The sequence below is a fragment of the Spea bombifrons genome, chromosome 8 (genome assembly GCF_027358695.1).
Source record: "Spea bombifrons isolate aSpeBom1 chromosome 8, aSpeBom1.2.pri, whole genome shotgun sequence".
In the NCBI taxonomy this organism is placed as follows: domain Eukaryota; kingdom Metazoa; phylum Chordata; class Amphibia; order Anura; family Pelobatidae; genus Spea; species Spea bombifrons.
In genome coordinates, this window is record NC_071094.1 from 8,455,980 (window position 1) to 8,473,154 (window position 17,175).

At 43.6% G+C, this 17,175-nt stretch overlaps 2 protein-coding genes across 2 annotated transcripts in view; one reads left to right on the plus strand and one right to left on the minus strand.

Annotated features, from left to right (window-relative positions):
* Window positions 1–10,443, plus strand: part of WHRN (whirlin) — a 41,244-nt gene extending 30,801 nt beyond the window's left edge. The window contains exons 7-13 of the mRNA XM_053473837.1: window positions 1,248–1,427; window positions 3,485–3,517; window positions 5,882–5,953; window positions 6,501–6,999; window positions 8,455–8,618; window positions 9,209–9,331; window positions 9,590–10,443. Of these exons, the coding sequence (XP_053329812.1) occupies window positions 1,248–1,427; window positions 3,485–3,517; window positions 5,882–5,953; window positions 6,501–6,999; window positions 8,455–8,618; window positions 9,209–9,331; window positions 9,590–9,772 (1,254 nt within the window). The 3' untranslated portion in view covers window positions 9,773–10,443. The remainder of the gene's footprint in view (window positions 1–1,247; window positions 1,428–3,484; window positions 3,518–5,881; window positions 5,954–6,500; window positions 7,000–8,454; window positions 8,619–9,208; window positions 9,332–9,589) is intronic.
* Window positions 10,444–13,428: 2,985 nt separating this feature from the next.
* Window positions 13,429–15,125, minus strand: UBXN6 (UBX domain protein 6). The gene has a single exon (XM_053473857.1). The coding sequence runs from the start codon at window positions 15,049–15,051 to the stop codon at window positions 13,750–13,752; it is 1,302 nt and encodes a 433-aa protein (XP_053329832.1). The 5' UTR covers window positions 15,052–15,125; the 3' UTR covers window positions 13,429–13,749.
* Window positions 15,126–17,175: the final 2,050 nt, after the last annotated feature.

The following is a 17,175-nucleotide window of genomic DNA, read 5'->3' on the forward strand; positions in this document are numbered from 1 at the left end:
AGGACTGCCACCTTGTCTATACATATTGAGATCATTAAGTGATCTTATGCATTGGCTTAATAGCAGATGATGGCCACATCTTGACTTATCGCACCAAGGCTTCTGCACGGCACCCACCACCAAAAGAACACAGTCAAGGAATATAGCCCATCACTGCCAACCACAATATTTTAAGATTATAGATGGTTCTTTGTAATCAAAAAGGTTATATAGAAAGGGATGTCCGCAGAACTGTCTGGCTCTCTAATCAGTCTCATTCCATAGTCATCCACTAATAATTTATTAGCTCTGACTGTTTTCAGAGTATGTTAATATTTTATCAAAGTTAAAATTAAAGGCGTGCTTATGAATTCTTACTTATCTCGAAATTATCTGCCATGGTTTCAAGCTGGAGAGACCTTTTTCTTCCTCCAAAATGCTGAGGTGACCTTTTAAATGAGGTACAGGCATTTTCCGATAATCTTATAACGTTTGTCCAGCTGGAGACCAAACAAAGAGAAAATGATATAAGCGTGGGGGGGAGAACTGAGTTAGTGGATGGAATTAAGGTTTTTAGACACGTTCAGGGTAATTGTTTTACGAAGAAGTACAAACGCCCCGGGATCTTCTACGTGTGAAGACCACGTAACTCAATCAGTCAATCGAAACACATTGTAGGAGCATAAAAAGACAGGCGTAAAACGAGTTGGACAGTAACAAAAAAACGAGTCAGGGAGTAGGCTGAGAGTAATAGAAATGACTGTGGGGTGAGGTTGGTCTGGGACAGCATTTGGATCCACCATTTCTTATTCCTGCAGTGCTCCAAAAGACATGGCACCCTAGGCATATGCTTAGTCTGTTTAGATGAAATCTTATTCTGGATGGTTTATATCACGTGGCTACAGGAGCAGGACAGGGTGCTTTTAAATGGAATGATTCTGATAGTATTAATGCAGTAATCACAAAGGTAGCTTTACCGCATACCTCCCAAGTGTCCTCCTCCAGAAGAGCTAGTAGATCTTCTGGATTCTCCGTTCCTCTTTCCCCCACTTATGTCCCTCTTTTCTATGAGCTCAGAATGTTTTGTGGGTACGAGGAGTTGGTATGTTTTGTGGGTACGAGGAGTTCGAACATATTGATATATATTTTTTGGAAGCTATAATGGCACTAGTCACGCTTTGCTTGTTTTCCTGCTTATGTTGTCCATGTCAGGAGCCAGCTTTGTTTGCACGTATATTTGTGCTTACTCCACCGTTCATCTCCCGTAGTTCTCCCTCTTGTCTGAGATCCGACCCCAGATCTCCCCGCAGGATCTGGCTCTGTTTGACAATATGGTGTTGAAGAAGGAGATTGAGTCAATGAAATCCCGACAGCTTTCGGCAGACGCAATCTCTGTCCTGTCTCAGAGTCCAAGCATTTCATCCACAGAAAGCCAACAAACTGCCAGGGTAAGGGTATTGCATATAACATACAGAATCTGTCTCGACACGTGATTGCTTCAGCATTCACGCTACCTCCAGGATGATTTTAAAATATATACTTTAAATTAACAATAATTAAAATACATAATGTCTATTTTTATGTCCCATTCATTTACTCATAGTATTTAACAGTGATTCAGGTAAATTCCCACTTTTCCTATTGGATAAATTGGCCCTGATTACTTATTAAATGACCCCAGTGTGTAACCCGAACTGGCAAAATAAAGTACAGATTAGGAGCCAGGTGGACAATTTACAGTACCATTGTCTCCCCGCTCCAAGAGTTAAAGGTCTGTGCGAGCGACTCTATTGTTTGCCAGCAGGGAGCTCCTCTGCCATTGGTTGATAGCAGACGAGCCCCTTGCTCGCGACCAATAGAGTCGCTCGTATAGACTTTTAAAATCCTGGTGCCGCAACTGGGCCGGGGAGACCACTGGTCTCCACGTTCCAAGAGTTAAAGGTCCGTACGAACGACAGGCGCTTGCACAGCCCTTTAACTCCTGATGGGGAACTTGGCCTGTCTCCCTGCTCCAAGACTTAAAGGCCTTTAACTCCTGACAGCGAACCTACGGATTTCCGCTCCTGTTATCTACGCAGCATCGCAGGGGTTAACGGGAGCGGAAATCCATAGGTTCGCTGTCAGGAGTTAAAGGGCCATAAGAACGACTTTATTGGTCTCCAGCAGGGGCTTCCTCTAGCATCAACCAATTGTTGTGTGTCTTCGTCTTCGTATACGTTTTGCCGCCGCCATGTTCGTATGTCCGGTATTCGGGCTAAACAACGAAAACGCACAAGTCTAGTTTCTAACTATGTATTCTGTCTCCAAACCTTTGAGTGGCTCTATTAATCCGGCTGTTGTGTGCAAAACCCTATGGGTGGCACTATCAATTAAGCTACCTTTTTGACACTGTGCATGTCTGTATGTGCCAATCCATTTATGTGTGTGTAACACTTTTAGTGTTACTAGATTTGGCTGACTTTGTGTTTCAGTCTATGGGTATGTCTGGGTTAATCAAGCTGTCTCTGTGTGTGAGTAAGGGAATATACCGATATTATTATGCCTGTCTATGTCAGTCATTGAGAATCACTGTATTATGAGTTAGTGGGTATGTCTGTATTAATCGAGCGGTCTCTGTATGTCAGTCAGTGCGTATACCTGTATTAATCGAGCTGTCTCTGTGTGTCAGTCAGTGTGTATACCTGTATTAATCGAGCTGTCTCTGTGTGTCAGTCAGTGCGTATACCTGTATTAATCGAGCTGTCTCTGTGTGTCAGTCATTGTGTATACCTGTATTAATCGAGCTGTCTCTGTGTGTCAGTCAGTGTGTATACCTGTATTAATCGAGCTGTCTCTGTGTGTCAGTCAGTGTGTATACCTGTATTAATCGAGCTGTCTCTGTGTGTCAGTCAGTGTGTGTACCTGTATTAATCGAGCTGTCTCTGTATGTCAGTCAGTGTGTATACCTGTATTAATCGAGCTGTCTCTGTATGTCAGTCAGTGTGTATACCTGTATTAATCGAGCTGTCTCTGTGTGTCAGTCAGTGTGTGTACCTGTATTAATCGAGCGGTCTCTGTATGTCAGTCAGTGTGTATACCTGTATTAATCGAGCTGTCTCTGTATGTTAGTCATTGTGTATACCTGTATTAATCGAGCTGTCTCTGTATGTCAGTCATTGTGTATACCTGTATTAATCGAGCTGTCTCTGTGTGTCAGTCAGTGTGTATACCTGTATTAATCGAGCTGTCTCTGTATGTCAGTCAGTGTGTATACCCTCTGTATGTCAGTCAGTGTGTATACCTGTATTAATCGAGCTGTCTCTGTGTGTCAGTCAGTGTGTATACCTGTATTAATCGAGCTGTCTCTGTATGCCAGTCAGTGTGTATACCTGTATTAATCGAGCTGTCTCTGTATGTCAGTCATTGTGTATACCTGTATTAATCGCGCTGTCTCTGTATGTCAGTCAGTGTGTATACCTGTATTAATCGAGCTGTCTCTGTGTGTCCCCCTGTCTCTGTGTTTCAGGAACGTCTCCTCTGGCTGCTGGATGTTATGGAGGTCAGTACAGTTTGTGCTCCAGGCTGAACCCCCACCTGATATTTTTGTTTTCTGCTAAATTTGCTTTCTTTTGCTTTCTTACATTTTCCCTTTCTGCCCCTTGTTCCTGACACCCCCTCTCTCGCACAGCCTTTTCCGTCTCCTGTCTCTGTTCTCATTAATCTTTCCCGATTTCACCATGGCCATAGGCAAAGCCGCATTATCATTCACTATTCTCCAAGAAACTCTTTAGAGCTCCCTTGATTTTTACTAGTAATCTGTCAACCTGTCCTGATTGAATGTGGCAGGGGTCAGATTCAGGCAAACACGTGATTCCTGAGTCTCCAGGGGTGGAAAAATATTAGCCCTATCAAAGGGGTGAGGCAGGGGAGCAACAGGCAGTGTTCTGCGGATGTCCATGTACTGGGGTCTCCTAGGGATGAGTTGACCCTTTTTAATACTTAGTCAATAACCAAAAAATTTATTTTCTCATCTTTGGCCCACTCTATAAACCCATAAATGTCTGTTTCTGGTCTTCATCTCACCCTTTTCCATTACGCTATGATATAGCTGTCCATTAATTTTCTCTTCTGGTCATCCAGCTATTTATTATGCCTCTCCTCCGCCACCTCGCTTGGTCCTCTTCCCCATTAACCATCTCATCATTGGGCCAGCCCATAATTCTCTCGATATGTTTTCTGGCAATTCCCCTCACGCCATTTTTGTTGACACCATCTTGTATTCAAGGCCTTTGTTTTAGGGATCCCCCTTCACGCAGTGCCTTCACTACCCTCTCTATTTTATTGTCACTGCCCCCTCCATCTTGTTTTCTCTAAGCTGCTGGCATTACAATGACATTTCTATGTAAGACAAACATCTGCCCACATATATTACCATAATTCTGGCAAAATGTCTTTGCATTCATTAAACTGTTTTAAGATATTTACTCTGCGTGCTTCTACGTAATAAATCATCTGAATCAGAATCAGTGTATTCATGGTGTGGAGATTACAGGTGGTAGAGAGGCATCTCATTTCCCAAGATACTTGATATACTGCACTGTGTAATGTCGCTGTTTATTTATTACATGGTTCAGACACAATACGATAAGAACTGGAAAGATCTCTCCACGGTTTACCTCTCTTCCTATGTTGAGGTGTGCACATGGCTTAGTAGATAATGACTTGTAAAGACATGTAGAAGTGGTATGGTCCATACTGGTTGGCCTTGACATAGCGTAGCATTCTTATATGATAGAATCTGCCATACCCTTAGCTCTGTCTAGCCCACCCACTATATTGTTGGTCAAGTTAAATGTCTTGTGTTGCCCACCATTAGCTTGGGCCTTTTGGGTTTCAATCAGTGTAATTGTCTTTCAGTTGTTTTACCTCAACGGAGATGAGTTTACTATCCAAACTTGGTCAGGTGTTCAAAACAACTAAAGATTTTTTTAATAAGCAGAATCTGGTAGCCATAATCTCATATTGTAACTACATTTTGGTGTAATTTAAATAGTATATTGATAAGTAATGTGCGCAACGAACGCTTCTTTCGATATATTGTTAGTTTCCTTGCTATTTTAATACATATTATTATATGGCTTATTCACCAAGGCCACAGATGGTCCTTTAACACCCTGATTATTTTTTGTGGAATTGGTTATTCACCAAGCAGGACCTGGTTACCTGGACTGGGGTCCCATCCTCTGTTGGTCCTTCACACCTTAGACTGTAGTAAGAGATCAATGAGTTGTTGGGTAGAGTGAAGATCTCCAGCCTTGCATCTATAAATGTGGTTCAGCGCTGCAAACCAAACTGCTTAAAGTCTCATTTACATCATGAAGAACCTGAGGTGTCCCTATCCCAGGTCTCCTGGCTGCCACTACTTAATATTTTCAGCAACACATGTTCCACCAGAAGATATTCATGGTGATTGTAATGTTCTACTAATGTGGGGCTACCACCACTGTACTTGTCGATCCCTTCGGCAATGTTGGGCGATAACCTAGGAAGTTTATTCTTCGCACAGCTCCAAGTTTACAGGATCAGTAAAGTAGAATCAGCTCTGATTAAGTGCACTGAGGTGGAACAACCCCTGATAGAAATACAAGAGCTCAATAATACATATCTTTTGGTGTCATATATTTCCCCAAGTGGATAAAGATGCCTCATATTGGAAATGACAGCTTTCTCATCTTGTAGACGGTGAAAAATCCCATTCGAATATCTTTGACTCTGTAACTTTATTTAACTCAGCCTGTGTTGTGGAAAATTAATTTCCTTGCAGTGCAGAGCATGGCGGAGAGTATGGCGAAGTCTCAGAGTGTTATGTTCTGATATTTGGTAAAATATCTGTATGATTCTCATTCCCTTGTGCTTCACGTAGAATGGAAAGGACCCTGAAGGGAGTGTAGACTCTGGGAGCCTCACTCAGACCACTCTGCCTGATATCTCCCTGGTGAGTAGTCCAAATAGGTCTACATGCTAAGTCTGAATAATTCTTCCCGTGAGGAGATCGGCCCTCGACCTATAGAGTTATTCTATGGCATGAAGAGTTGTGTCTGAATGTGCCGCACAGGGGAAGACTTGTGACTCTGGTCCCAAGGCTCTTGGTGGCCAAGGGAAGCAATGATTTAGGGTCCTTCCTTCAATGACCACCATCCAAAAAGGTGGTTTGCCTCACTGGCAAGTCCAGCCCTGGTGTCAGTCTCTCCTTGTCCAGACTGACATCATATACTGTAACTGACATGTTTCATGGTTGGCTGCTGTTACTGACTAAAACACTTTTAGCCACATATACTCAACTATTTTACTACTTTGACATATGACCTGACAATATTATTAGAATATAATGTTTCATATGCATATTTTCAAACTGTATATTTGAGTGGCATCACAACCGCAATACTGCTTTGGAGGACCAGATGAGATAGATGCTCATCTTCAACGGCAAAGACTGCCGTGGCGCTGCCTTGGGTGTTAATCATAAGCATTTTTGTTTACAGGATGATGTTGGTTCACTTCTTGAAGAACCACCAACATTCCAACCAGTTCCACCTCCAACCACTGAACGTCAGCCACCTTCAATGCGGAAGCAAGGTGGAGAGCGAGCAGAGCGTCCCTCCTCTGGGTCATCTCATTCAGGGCTTTTCTTCACTGTGCCCTCCAATCCCAGCCCACCATTGCCATCTGTTACTACACCTTCCGCTTCCCCTCAAACCCAAAACTCAAACAAAGCAATTTATGCCTCCATCTCCCCCAAAACTCCTAAAACACCTGCTCCACAGCTGGCTCTGGTCACGCAGGTGCCGCTCACACCGTTCCCTAGGGTGCAGTCCCCTTCGCAGCTAAAAGTGACACCCGAGAGCCCCACTCAGCCTCCCATGCCATCTCACGGTACTGCCGCAGACACGCAGAACAGTCAACATTTCGTGATGGTTGAGGTTCATCGCCCCAATAGTGAACCCGATGTGAATGAAATCCGAGCTGTACCCCAAACACGAGGTGAGTGACCTCATCTGGTATGTTAGGGAGAAATCATCTGGTATGTTAGGGAATTGAGACACAATTCACACATCATTCAAAAAAAGAGGTTCTTTATTTTCAGTAGACTTCTCAAAGTGGTCACAACACAACTGCCCGTGATGAGGGGGTGCTAAAGAGAGAAGCCACAAGCAATGTTTTTATTCCATGCTGATGAAAACTCGCGCACCCCATGCCAAATGATGGTGTCATCATTTAGATTTCGTGTTTGAGTACCACACAGGGGCAGGGGGCCTATGATCCTGTCCAGCTCACAAAGTTCAATCAATCTGTATAATATACATATGCATAATATACATAATTTACCTCCGTCTGTGAATAGGTTTGGGGTGAATTGCAGTCAAACACTGGTTTTTTTTTAGTCTGCCACAAAAAGAAGGGTCTGGCCTGTAGAAGAATACCGTGACACCAAATCTTAACTGCCCTTGATACATCGCATATCTGACTTGAATAATAATGCCATTACAGAACTAGAATATTATTATTGAGTTCATGGAACACTGATTTTATGAGATTTCATTTAAATGGAATATTAATCCTGCGGCACGATATGCTGTATTGAAGATGTACTCTTGGGAAATAGCTCCCTCTTGTGGCAAAGCTATTGTAAAGTGGTTTAAAGGATCCATCCTTTTAAATTATTATAGACTAAAATATTAATACTCAGTTTAAAGTTTAAAAAAGCAATACACCTATTAAAAGCCCCCCAAAAAATATATGATTACTGTCTGGAAAGGTATCTAAATTTACTGATTTCAGGATCTGTGTGATTATTCCTCCCCATTGTTATCTCTCCCATGCTGATTATTGTTGATTGGTTCAGGCACCCTCCCTTAGGGTGAATCGGGGTGATGCTATCCAGTAAAGAGCTTTTTTCTTTAGAGCAGACCCATACCTGCAGTAAGCCTCTGTCGGAGCGCAGTTTAAAGGGGAATTCCCACCATTTTTTTTTATTACTAGTATCAGATTAAATAGAAGTTTTCCAAACAATATTGTGCTGTTTTGGTATTAAAACAGTTCTTGGTTTTGTATGAGATGTTTTCCGACAGCGGTATAACAGCCATAGGTGTGTGTATTTTATTGACTGTGGAAAACAACAGAATGGCTCGGTCTTAATCTCCATGCTGGGGCATCCCACTGTTGAGAGTCTATGGAGGACTTTATTAGCATTGCCATAAAGAATCAGTTCAGCGTGGTCTTCCACAATATCATGAAAGTCTCCAGGTCTGTAGATAAAGGACCTTAATTTATACAGTGCTGTATCTTATGGCCAAAGCAAACACTTTTCCGCGGACTTTCCCTTTAAACATGCTGTTTTTGGTGCTGGTGTGTGCATTGCTTGTGCCATTATTGGTTCCCTTGTGTGTACTTCTTTGTGTGTGCATCCCTTCTGTGACATGTCTCTCCTGTGTTCAGCCGTCCTGCCACTCTCCCCCCCAGCCTCCCTCTCTCAGCTCTCAGACAGTGGGCAGACACTCAGTGAGGACAGCGGAGTGGACGCAGGAGAAGTTGGAGGGGGCAGCAAAGACAGCAGCCCTCAGCCCCAGAAATCCAAAGGCTCGGAGGCGATGGCTAAACCGGTAAGCAGAGGGAGACCTATTCGGGACAATTTCTCTTGTCCAGTGTCAGTTGTGAATGGACAGTAAAGTAAAGGAGGTGATTGCACTTTGCTGGGCCAAGTCATCACAAAAGCTAAATACGCTTCCAACCACAGCTCTTTCCATCCATCGTATGATCCCACGGAGGCTTAACTGACTCAGTGGGTGGGATGTGGTCAGTGAAGGAGTCATCACTCCAGGGGTAGAATCAGAATTTCCTATGTTATTTTTATATAGACTTCATGTTCAATGTCATCAAGTACCTCAGCAGTCCATTTTGAGGGAACTTCTCCCATGAGCACTGTCACAAAGATCCGTCAGTGACCTACAGGAGATGTATTCCAAGGTTAGGGGGTTCTGATGGACAGATATTGTGAAATTCTGGTTCCCAGGTGGATAATGGGAACCAGGACCAGTCGCCATGTGCTGGATACAGGTGCCCACATGCTTCGCGTTTTTGTCAGCTGCAAGGCCTATGTGGCACACGTATCCAGCAATGTTGGAGACGTTGTCCAGCGTGCTTAACGGCCAGGGTGGACCTGATGGGGGCTAATACATTTTACCTCTTGCAGCCAGGTTTGCTGGAGCCAACTGCAACCCTAATACGTGTCATGAAAACTGCACCTACCTTGGGCATAGCCATTGAAGGAGGAGCCAAGACACGCCAACCACTGCCACGTATTGTGACTATACAGGTATGACCTACGTATTGTGACTATACAGGTATGACACACAGTCATGGTTAGGTTTCTTCACAGTACCTGGAACCTTTGGCCCCAGTAATTCTGAGCCTGTCCACCCGTATAGCCATTGATGGCTTTGCCAGGATTTTTTTTTTTGAAATATTAAAGCCTAATTTTATTATGGAATATATTTTCCTTGATAATATGTAATCTATTGAATCTGTTTTGTCTTTGTCGTGGATCCCTGTCCTGTTGGTGTGCCCCACGCAGCGAGGAGGCTCTGCACACAACTGCAGCAAGCTTAAGGTGGGCCAAGTTATTCTAGAAGTGAACGGGATCTCCCTGCAGGGTAAGGAACACCGAGAAGCAGCCAGGATCATCGCCGAAGCCTTCAAGACCAAAGAGAAGGACCACATGGACTTTCTGGTCACAGAGTTTAACGTGTCTCTATAGTAGGCCCTTGGGATGTTCTGATCAGAGTATGACCCAACCAGGGCTCCGTGCCACGAGAAACATGTACTATATGCTACTGTGCATACTGTGTAGCTGCCATCTGTGTGCTCTTGCTGCGTAAGTGGTCCTGCCATTACAGCGTATGGCTTTCGCATCCACAGAGAGCGTGATAATCAACGCAGAGCTGGGGGGTTAGAGAGGCTAGCATCAATAAGTGGTAAGGGACATCGCGGAGAATAGGTAGCAAGAGATTCAAACCAAAAGTGGTAAAAGCTATCCACAGGAAGAAAGTACAGGCCATTAACAGTACAGACTAGACAGAGATAACACCATCAACGAGAGGAGTCCCAAGTGATAAATCAGAGTAGATAGGTGTATACACTAGACATGAGAGCAGAGGAAAAGCTGCTCAGACATAAGATACGATATAGGAGGACGGAGAGAGCTGCTGGTTGGCTTGTCTATACGACACAGCGCAGGTCCCGTCACCGTACTACTGCTCTGTGTCTGTCCGATTCTTTGCAGGGAGTAAAGTGTCCTTTCCCCCCACCCCATCCATCCGGCTACAGTGTGTGCGTGATGTGCAGCCCACGCTGGGAACATTTGTGTAAAATCTATGTAATTACAGAGCTCGTCACTTTAATTTTTCAATAAACCTCATATAAATCAAAGGTGGATCTTGTATATTTGCTGGAGAGCGTATATCTGTATCTGTGGTCTGCTGCTCCATACGTCACCTCCGCTGGAATACGACACATTGATACAGTATACAGACGTGTGAGGAAAATAAATGGTGGTTCAGTCTTCCTCTATGCCTGCCGCTCGGTCATATCCCGGTAAGCCGTACGTGTTTACATATGCCAGAGGTGGTACATTGCCAGCCCTGTCTGCTACAAAGACGAAATGAAACTATATCTTTGTCTACAATGGTTTATAATACCTGGAAGCCGCATCATCATCCCTTTCTTTTCATTCAATATGCTCATAATATACATGTATATACATAATATACATAATATATGCTCATGTATACTGCCCTAGATTTCTGGGAAATAAATCACATCACAAACAGAAGGCTGGGTATAACCGGAAAGGTTATTCTGAACACAACTGATGTATGGATGAATCCTTCTTGCTGAACCGTCACTTTCACCAATATGCACTGTTTTTTACATAACTTTATGTATGCTTTAAAATACAGTTATTGGCCCATTCCATTTTATACATTGTGGATTCATAGGCTCCACAAAGCAGATTTATCCGCAGACATCTTTTTATATGTAACAGATACTTCGCTCGTTGATAACCTAGTAATTTTATACTGAGTCACAAAGGATAGTGAGCATACTATAGAAGAACAGCCCCCTCTCCCCGATTCCATCTTGAGCAATGCTGGGCACAAAGGCAGTCTTTACTTAACAATCCTGGCCCTCTTGGGACTGACACCCAACCAAAGCCTAACTACAAACCATCTTACTTATTGTTATTTTCATACCTCCTCCCTTATCGATCAGGATGTTAAAGCAAAACGCTGAAAGATATGGATTGGAAAAAAAAGACAGGGTAAATATCAAGTTCTTCAAATGTAGAAGTCAGTGTTTATTTGAAACTAACAGGATCATAACATTATAAATTATATATATATATACTGTATAAGGATATATATGAAACTAATAGCTTCATAACACTATAAATTATATATATTAAACGTAAAAGCAGTAAAGCAAAACATACACCTTGTTGCTGTGAAACACCGTGGCATGAATACAAATGTGGAAAATGTTACTAGCCACATAAAGCTGCCTTTATAAAAATAGGGGGGTCTTCACAATCAGAGTCTGTAAAGAATGGTTCTGTGTGTTTGTTTTTGGCAAATGTGTTTCAGTAGGTTGATGCCAATTCGCTGAATGTGAGCACTGCACAGCCAATAGGAGACAAGAAGCGGGGAATTCCATCTCTCATTGGTTGTACGAAGCTTAAAGCGTCTATAACCATCACTTGGAATTTAAGAGATATATACAGCGCACACAATCAAGTTATGTATATATTATGAGTATATATTGAAGACGACGGAAACGTCACTGGTAAGAGAGACGTTTCTCGCCTGCTCGGTTTCACTGAAGTGGAAAAGTCCCTTTCTCCGTCAGTAGCTTAAATTCTGTGGAGTCGGTTCAAATGGCAAATAACCCTGAACAATCTAATATTAACCGTAGTAATCAACTCCAGCATTCTTCAACGTTTTCGTCCAGGCCGCTAATGAAATTAACCAGAGCGGCCCTAGCCAATCACTTTGGCTGCTATTAATAAACATAGAGCCAATCACTTAGCCTATCAATAAATAATAATGCGATATTAGACGCATTCAACGTTGTATGATTATTATCAATGGATGTGAGCTGTACTTTCTGAAAACCATTAGTTGGTCAATCGTTCAAATAAACATGCAGAACACAAACATCCTTCAGGGAACATCAAGCTGCAGGCGTCCCCCGGTGTTTAAATGGCAGTGTATAAGGATATGGGGGGGCTGAAATGTTCAAGCAAACTCCTGGTTTGGGGAAAACACGTCATAGATTGATATCACCAGGGGGGTTTATATAAAAAGCCGTGTTGCGTAAAAAATCAACTCGAATAGCAACTTGTCTACAGCCAATTTTGATTTGTACTTTTAAGTTGTAAATCAGGTTTAGATAAAAAAAAGTCTTCTGCTTAACAGAGCTGACGCAGAACTTCATTTAACCCATTACCGCTATCCAACTATAATAACAGATCCAACCGCTAACACGACCTCTGAAATCCGAGTTGCTATTGTGTTATCTGTGTTGTAATTAACACGCTACTTTGTAGAGCCTCCAACACACACATCACATACTTCATGGTGACTTCTACGGAGATGAGATGACATTTTTCTGAATATTTAGGTTATCAATTTAAATATATATTATAAAGTGACGGTACCATGTGTCATAATAAAATATTCTTCCAGACTATATTTACTTGGGCTCCACGGAGGTGTTTCAGGAAAAGCTGCCATGCCTCCAAGCGGGAGATCATATATCTACATATTCCCGCAGTGTCAAGAGATAATAACGTTCAAAAATAAAAATCTCTTTCTTTATAGCGATTGTATGTTTAGAGGATGCTGCCCGTCCCAGCTGAGGCATAAAAGCCGCCAGGAATCTCAGACAAAGCACTCTTTCAGATGTTGACAACACGACAGTTCTTATTGCCTGTTTATGTATCACGTGTTAATCGAGAGTGCCTGGCAAAAAAAACCAAAAAAAAAAAAAAAACCACATGATGTAGAATTTTACATAAATAACTATTCCTGGAAATGGTCTGGGCATTACTAGAATGTTTCTAGGGCTGATTTTAGAAACATTAGTGTTACTTCAACAGAGTAGGTGGAACAGCACATTTAAGAAGTAATAGGCATTGGTACTGAACTCATCTGCCGCTGGAATTTCTGAACTGATAAATGTGGCTAAATAAAATATAAAAAAAAATAAAAACTCTGTGGGCCAAGACTACTGTCTCAAATTGGCCAGATAGGCAGCATTCTCTATAGAAATAAATATACGTATATATTTGGGCCATGAGCAGCAGTGGGGTTTTTTTTTGTTTGTTTAATAGTCGCAAAATATTTTAATTTTGGATTCCTGGTTCTTCACTCCAAAGGGGCTTATAAAAAGATTTCTTTGGAAATTGGCAATAAGCACGTTGCCATTTCAGTTGTATATTGAGAATAAACACTCTGTGTTCAAAGCCTTACAATGTTAAGAAAAGAAGATACTTTTTTCTGTTTCTTCATTGGCCAGAGAACAGATAACTATCAATAACGTAGTGTACAAAATCCAACGATCTCTGAACTGGAATTGGAGATTCGGTCTATGTCACAGCTCGCTCTTCTCTATAGGGTAGGGATCGCCTTCTTTTCGCTACAGGATCTGTGCATGAAGGAGGGTGGGTTTTGATACCTAGAAGAGGGTCTCTGCAGTTGTTAACAGCTCCGGCTTCAGCACATTATCTGCTCCGGTCCCCACCGCAGCCTTGATATCGGTCATGACAGCTACATCCCAACGGAAGGTCAACAGCGCAGATGGGACCAATCCACACTCATTGAGAGCAGCCTCCTCTGTGTCTAGTTTCTGGCCACAGGGGACTAACAATTCAAACGGGAGCCAGTCGTTCTGAAGCCGTTCGCGAACAAACTCAAGCAGCGCAGACACACGTTCACGAGCGTAGAACATGCCCTGCAGGATGTATCCATCTGGCAATCGAATTCTTATCACCGTGTAATTATATTTCTTCATTTCCCGTTGTTCCTCTCTCTCTCTCATCGCTTTGGTTCTTAACACTGCATTTCTCTCCACCGCCTCGGCCCTCTGCCTTTGTTCCCGTTTGATCTCCTCGGCCGTCAGGTTGTAGAAGTCATCGGGGAGATCGAAATGCGCAGCCTGGATGGAAGGAGTGAAGATCCGTGCTTGGCGTTCCAGGGTCGCCCTTACCGGTTCCGCGGTTAGAAGAGCATCTTTATAGTTCTGCAGAGTATCCAGCCTTTCCAGCGCTGTACTGCTCAGTACCAGGAACTCTTCCTGTGCTTCTTGTCCCGGCACAGCTTGCGTCTCCCTCTCAAATCCAATCGCCTCAAAGAATTCAAGAGCTCCCTCCAGGCAACTTATCCTGTCCTGGAACACCTTATTGGACAGTCTGATCGAGGAATACTTCTTTTCCTCTGGGTGATTAATGATGTTATCGAGATATTTCCCTATGGTTTCTACTCCCACTTTTACCTTTTCTCGATCTTTGTTAAACGTGTGAATCTTCATGATGGACCCAGAGGTAGGATCAGTGGCGGAGAGGGTCTGTAGGACTTCGGCGATATGTCTCTCCCTTTCTTCTTTCTTCAGCAGGGCACTGGTCAGCGGGCACCGGAACAAAATGTTACATACAGTAGTGGGTTCCTTTACTCTCGACTCAGTGCTGCCGTTAAGGCTTTTCGCCTCCTCCTTCTCTAGAGCAGCTTCCAGCTCCTTCTTAACCTGAGCCTTAATGGGGTCTTTGGCCAGGACTTTGCTCTTCACCTGCTGAGACTCGATTCTTGCCATTGCGGCGGTGGCTGCCGCTATCTGGGCCTCCCCAGTCGGTGGTTTTCGAGGCTTGGGAGGCTCATTGGGTCTTTGCGTTGGGTCCTCCCTCCTGTCCTCGCTCAGCTTGTGCCCGGGTCCCGCAGTCTTGAATTTAATATCGCTTTTAATACCCTGAAAAAACTTCTTCATCTCTGCGGAGCGACGAAAAAACGCCCGAACTCCCACAGCAGCTTAAAACGCAGCCGAAACAACAACTTCCGGAATCTGACAGCTACAACCCGGAAGTGAACTCTCTTAACCTCGCGCGTGATGCTGCTTTCTTAAAGTGGCGGCGTGTGGTGTGCGCGTTCACAACCCGATCGGGGTTTAAGCTCTTGGGACCACGTCCCGTCAGGGGGCCACATCCTGGGGCATTAACACTTTATTTCCCAAAGTACCACATACATGACACATACATTTGACATGTTAGTAACCAGCACATATAAGGTGTGTGCAGTGTATGAGCTGTGTAACTGAGGGACTCCCATCTGCTTATACATCACACATACTGCAGGGGGCAGCACTTTACATGTGAAATATACAGTACGTGTGGCCATGTCTGCCCTTATTCTATGCCACTTATACATGTTCTATTGCCTGCCTCTGGGTATTTTTAGAGGAATTGTGTCCTTTTTGATATATGTTTTATACAGAAATAAAAGCGGTTTCAAATTCATACATTTGGATGCTAAAAGCTACCTTCCAAGGGGGCCTGGGTTGCGCAATGGAGTTTGGGGACATCTTTTCTAGGCTACTGGCGATGTAGCCAATGCAGACGAGCCTCTGATCAGAGTATAGGAGCAGGGTCTTGCTGCTTTACTCATGTTTCTGATCATGGGGCTAGATTACCGTTCCATATGAGGATTTGGGGTGCCCACCATACACAGAGGGGCTGTTCGCTTGTTCCATACCTTGATTGCCCAAACTAGCATGGAAAGGGGGACCGGACGCCCATAACTCACCTTCACATACAAAGGACAATTTCTTTACTATCCCTGCTCTGATGGGGGCCGGTGACGCAAACAGTGCTTATCCAACAGATCCGACAACACATGATTTTTATCTACGGACCCCTCGGATGGAAATAATTAAGTGGGATGCCCACCGCTAGAAATGACTTCTCTCAGCCTATTAGGATATTTTATTACATGGTGTGTATAGATTACTCAGCCTAACAGCAAAAACAAATGGCTACTAGCGGTTTGTCACCCAACAGCATATTGTGCCAAATGGATTGTCTGTCCGCCATAAACTGAACTTCTTACCAATACAGATTTTAACCAAAGTATTTTGAACTTAAATAAATGTATCGGAAGTACCCGCAGTTTATGTGGGGGTTTTTTTTTCATCATTATAATTGTTTTTGTGATTATTTCCCCACAGCAGAGGTGAGTTATGTGATAAGATGGGGCAAAACCTACTTTATAATCTCTCTGCCAGTCCTAAACTCGTATCCAACACAGCTTTTTAAAGAGGTGGACTATAGAATGGATTTCAAATGGTTATATATGAATACTATTACCTGCATATATTAACGGAATGCTGACGTGTAGAATTTGGAGTAGCTTAGCCATTCTGAGGGCAGAGAAGGGGTTAATCCGGACTGCAGTCAAGTCTCTTGGTCACCACTCTGGGTGATGGACATGTACACCCCAGTCCTCGTCCCTTCCCCTCCATCCACAGCCAGTTTTCTGGGATCACACACTTATACATTCATTCACCCATTCATTCACTCATTCAGATACCCAACCGCACCGCTTTACCTTACCTGGAGCTTTCTCTGTGTCGCTCGCACACTGCACAAGTCACTTATCTTTTACAGCCCAGGGAAAGCAGGGACGCACCAGGGTCACATAATAAAACACGTTCCTGCTTCCTCAGCGCGGTACTAGAGAGGTTGCTCACACAGTATGCAAGCAACACAGGTAATGTGTGGGCCCCATGCAGAACCCTGGTTGTTTCTGCAGACTCAAAGGGCAGCTTCTATGGGCCCCCAGGAATGACTGGGTCCAGAGCAGCCGCCCCTTTACCCCCGGGTTAAAGATGCCCCGGGCCTTGACGGCAGATAAGAAAGAAACGAGTCTGCCTGTGTTTCATGATGTAAGGCTCATTCCTCAGTCAGGATCCTTTAAGGCTCCGCTGCATTCATGCAGGAATATAATGCACTCCAGGGTCCTCTCCCACCCAGCCCTCCCTGTACTCGGATCAGCTGCCCACCCTACCCACTCATACTTACTGCTCTGGATTTTATGTCAGGTCTAAACTAGTCTAAGG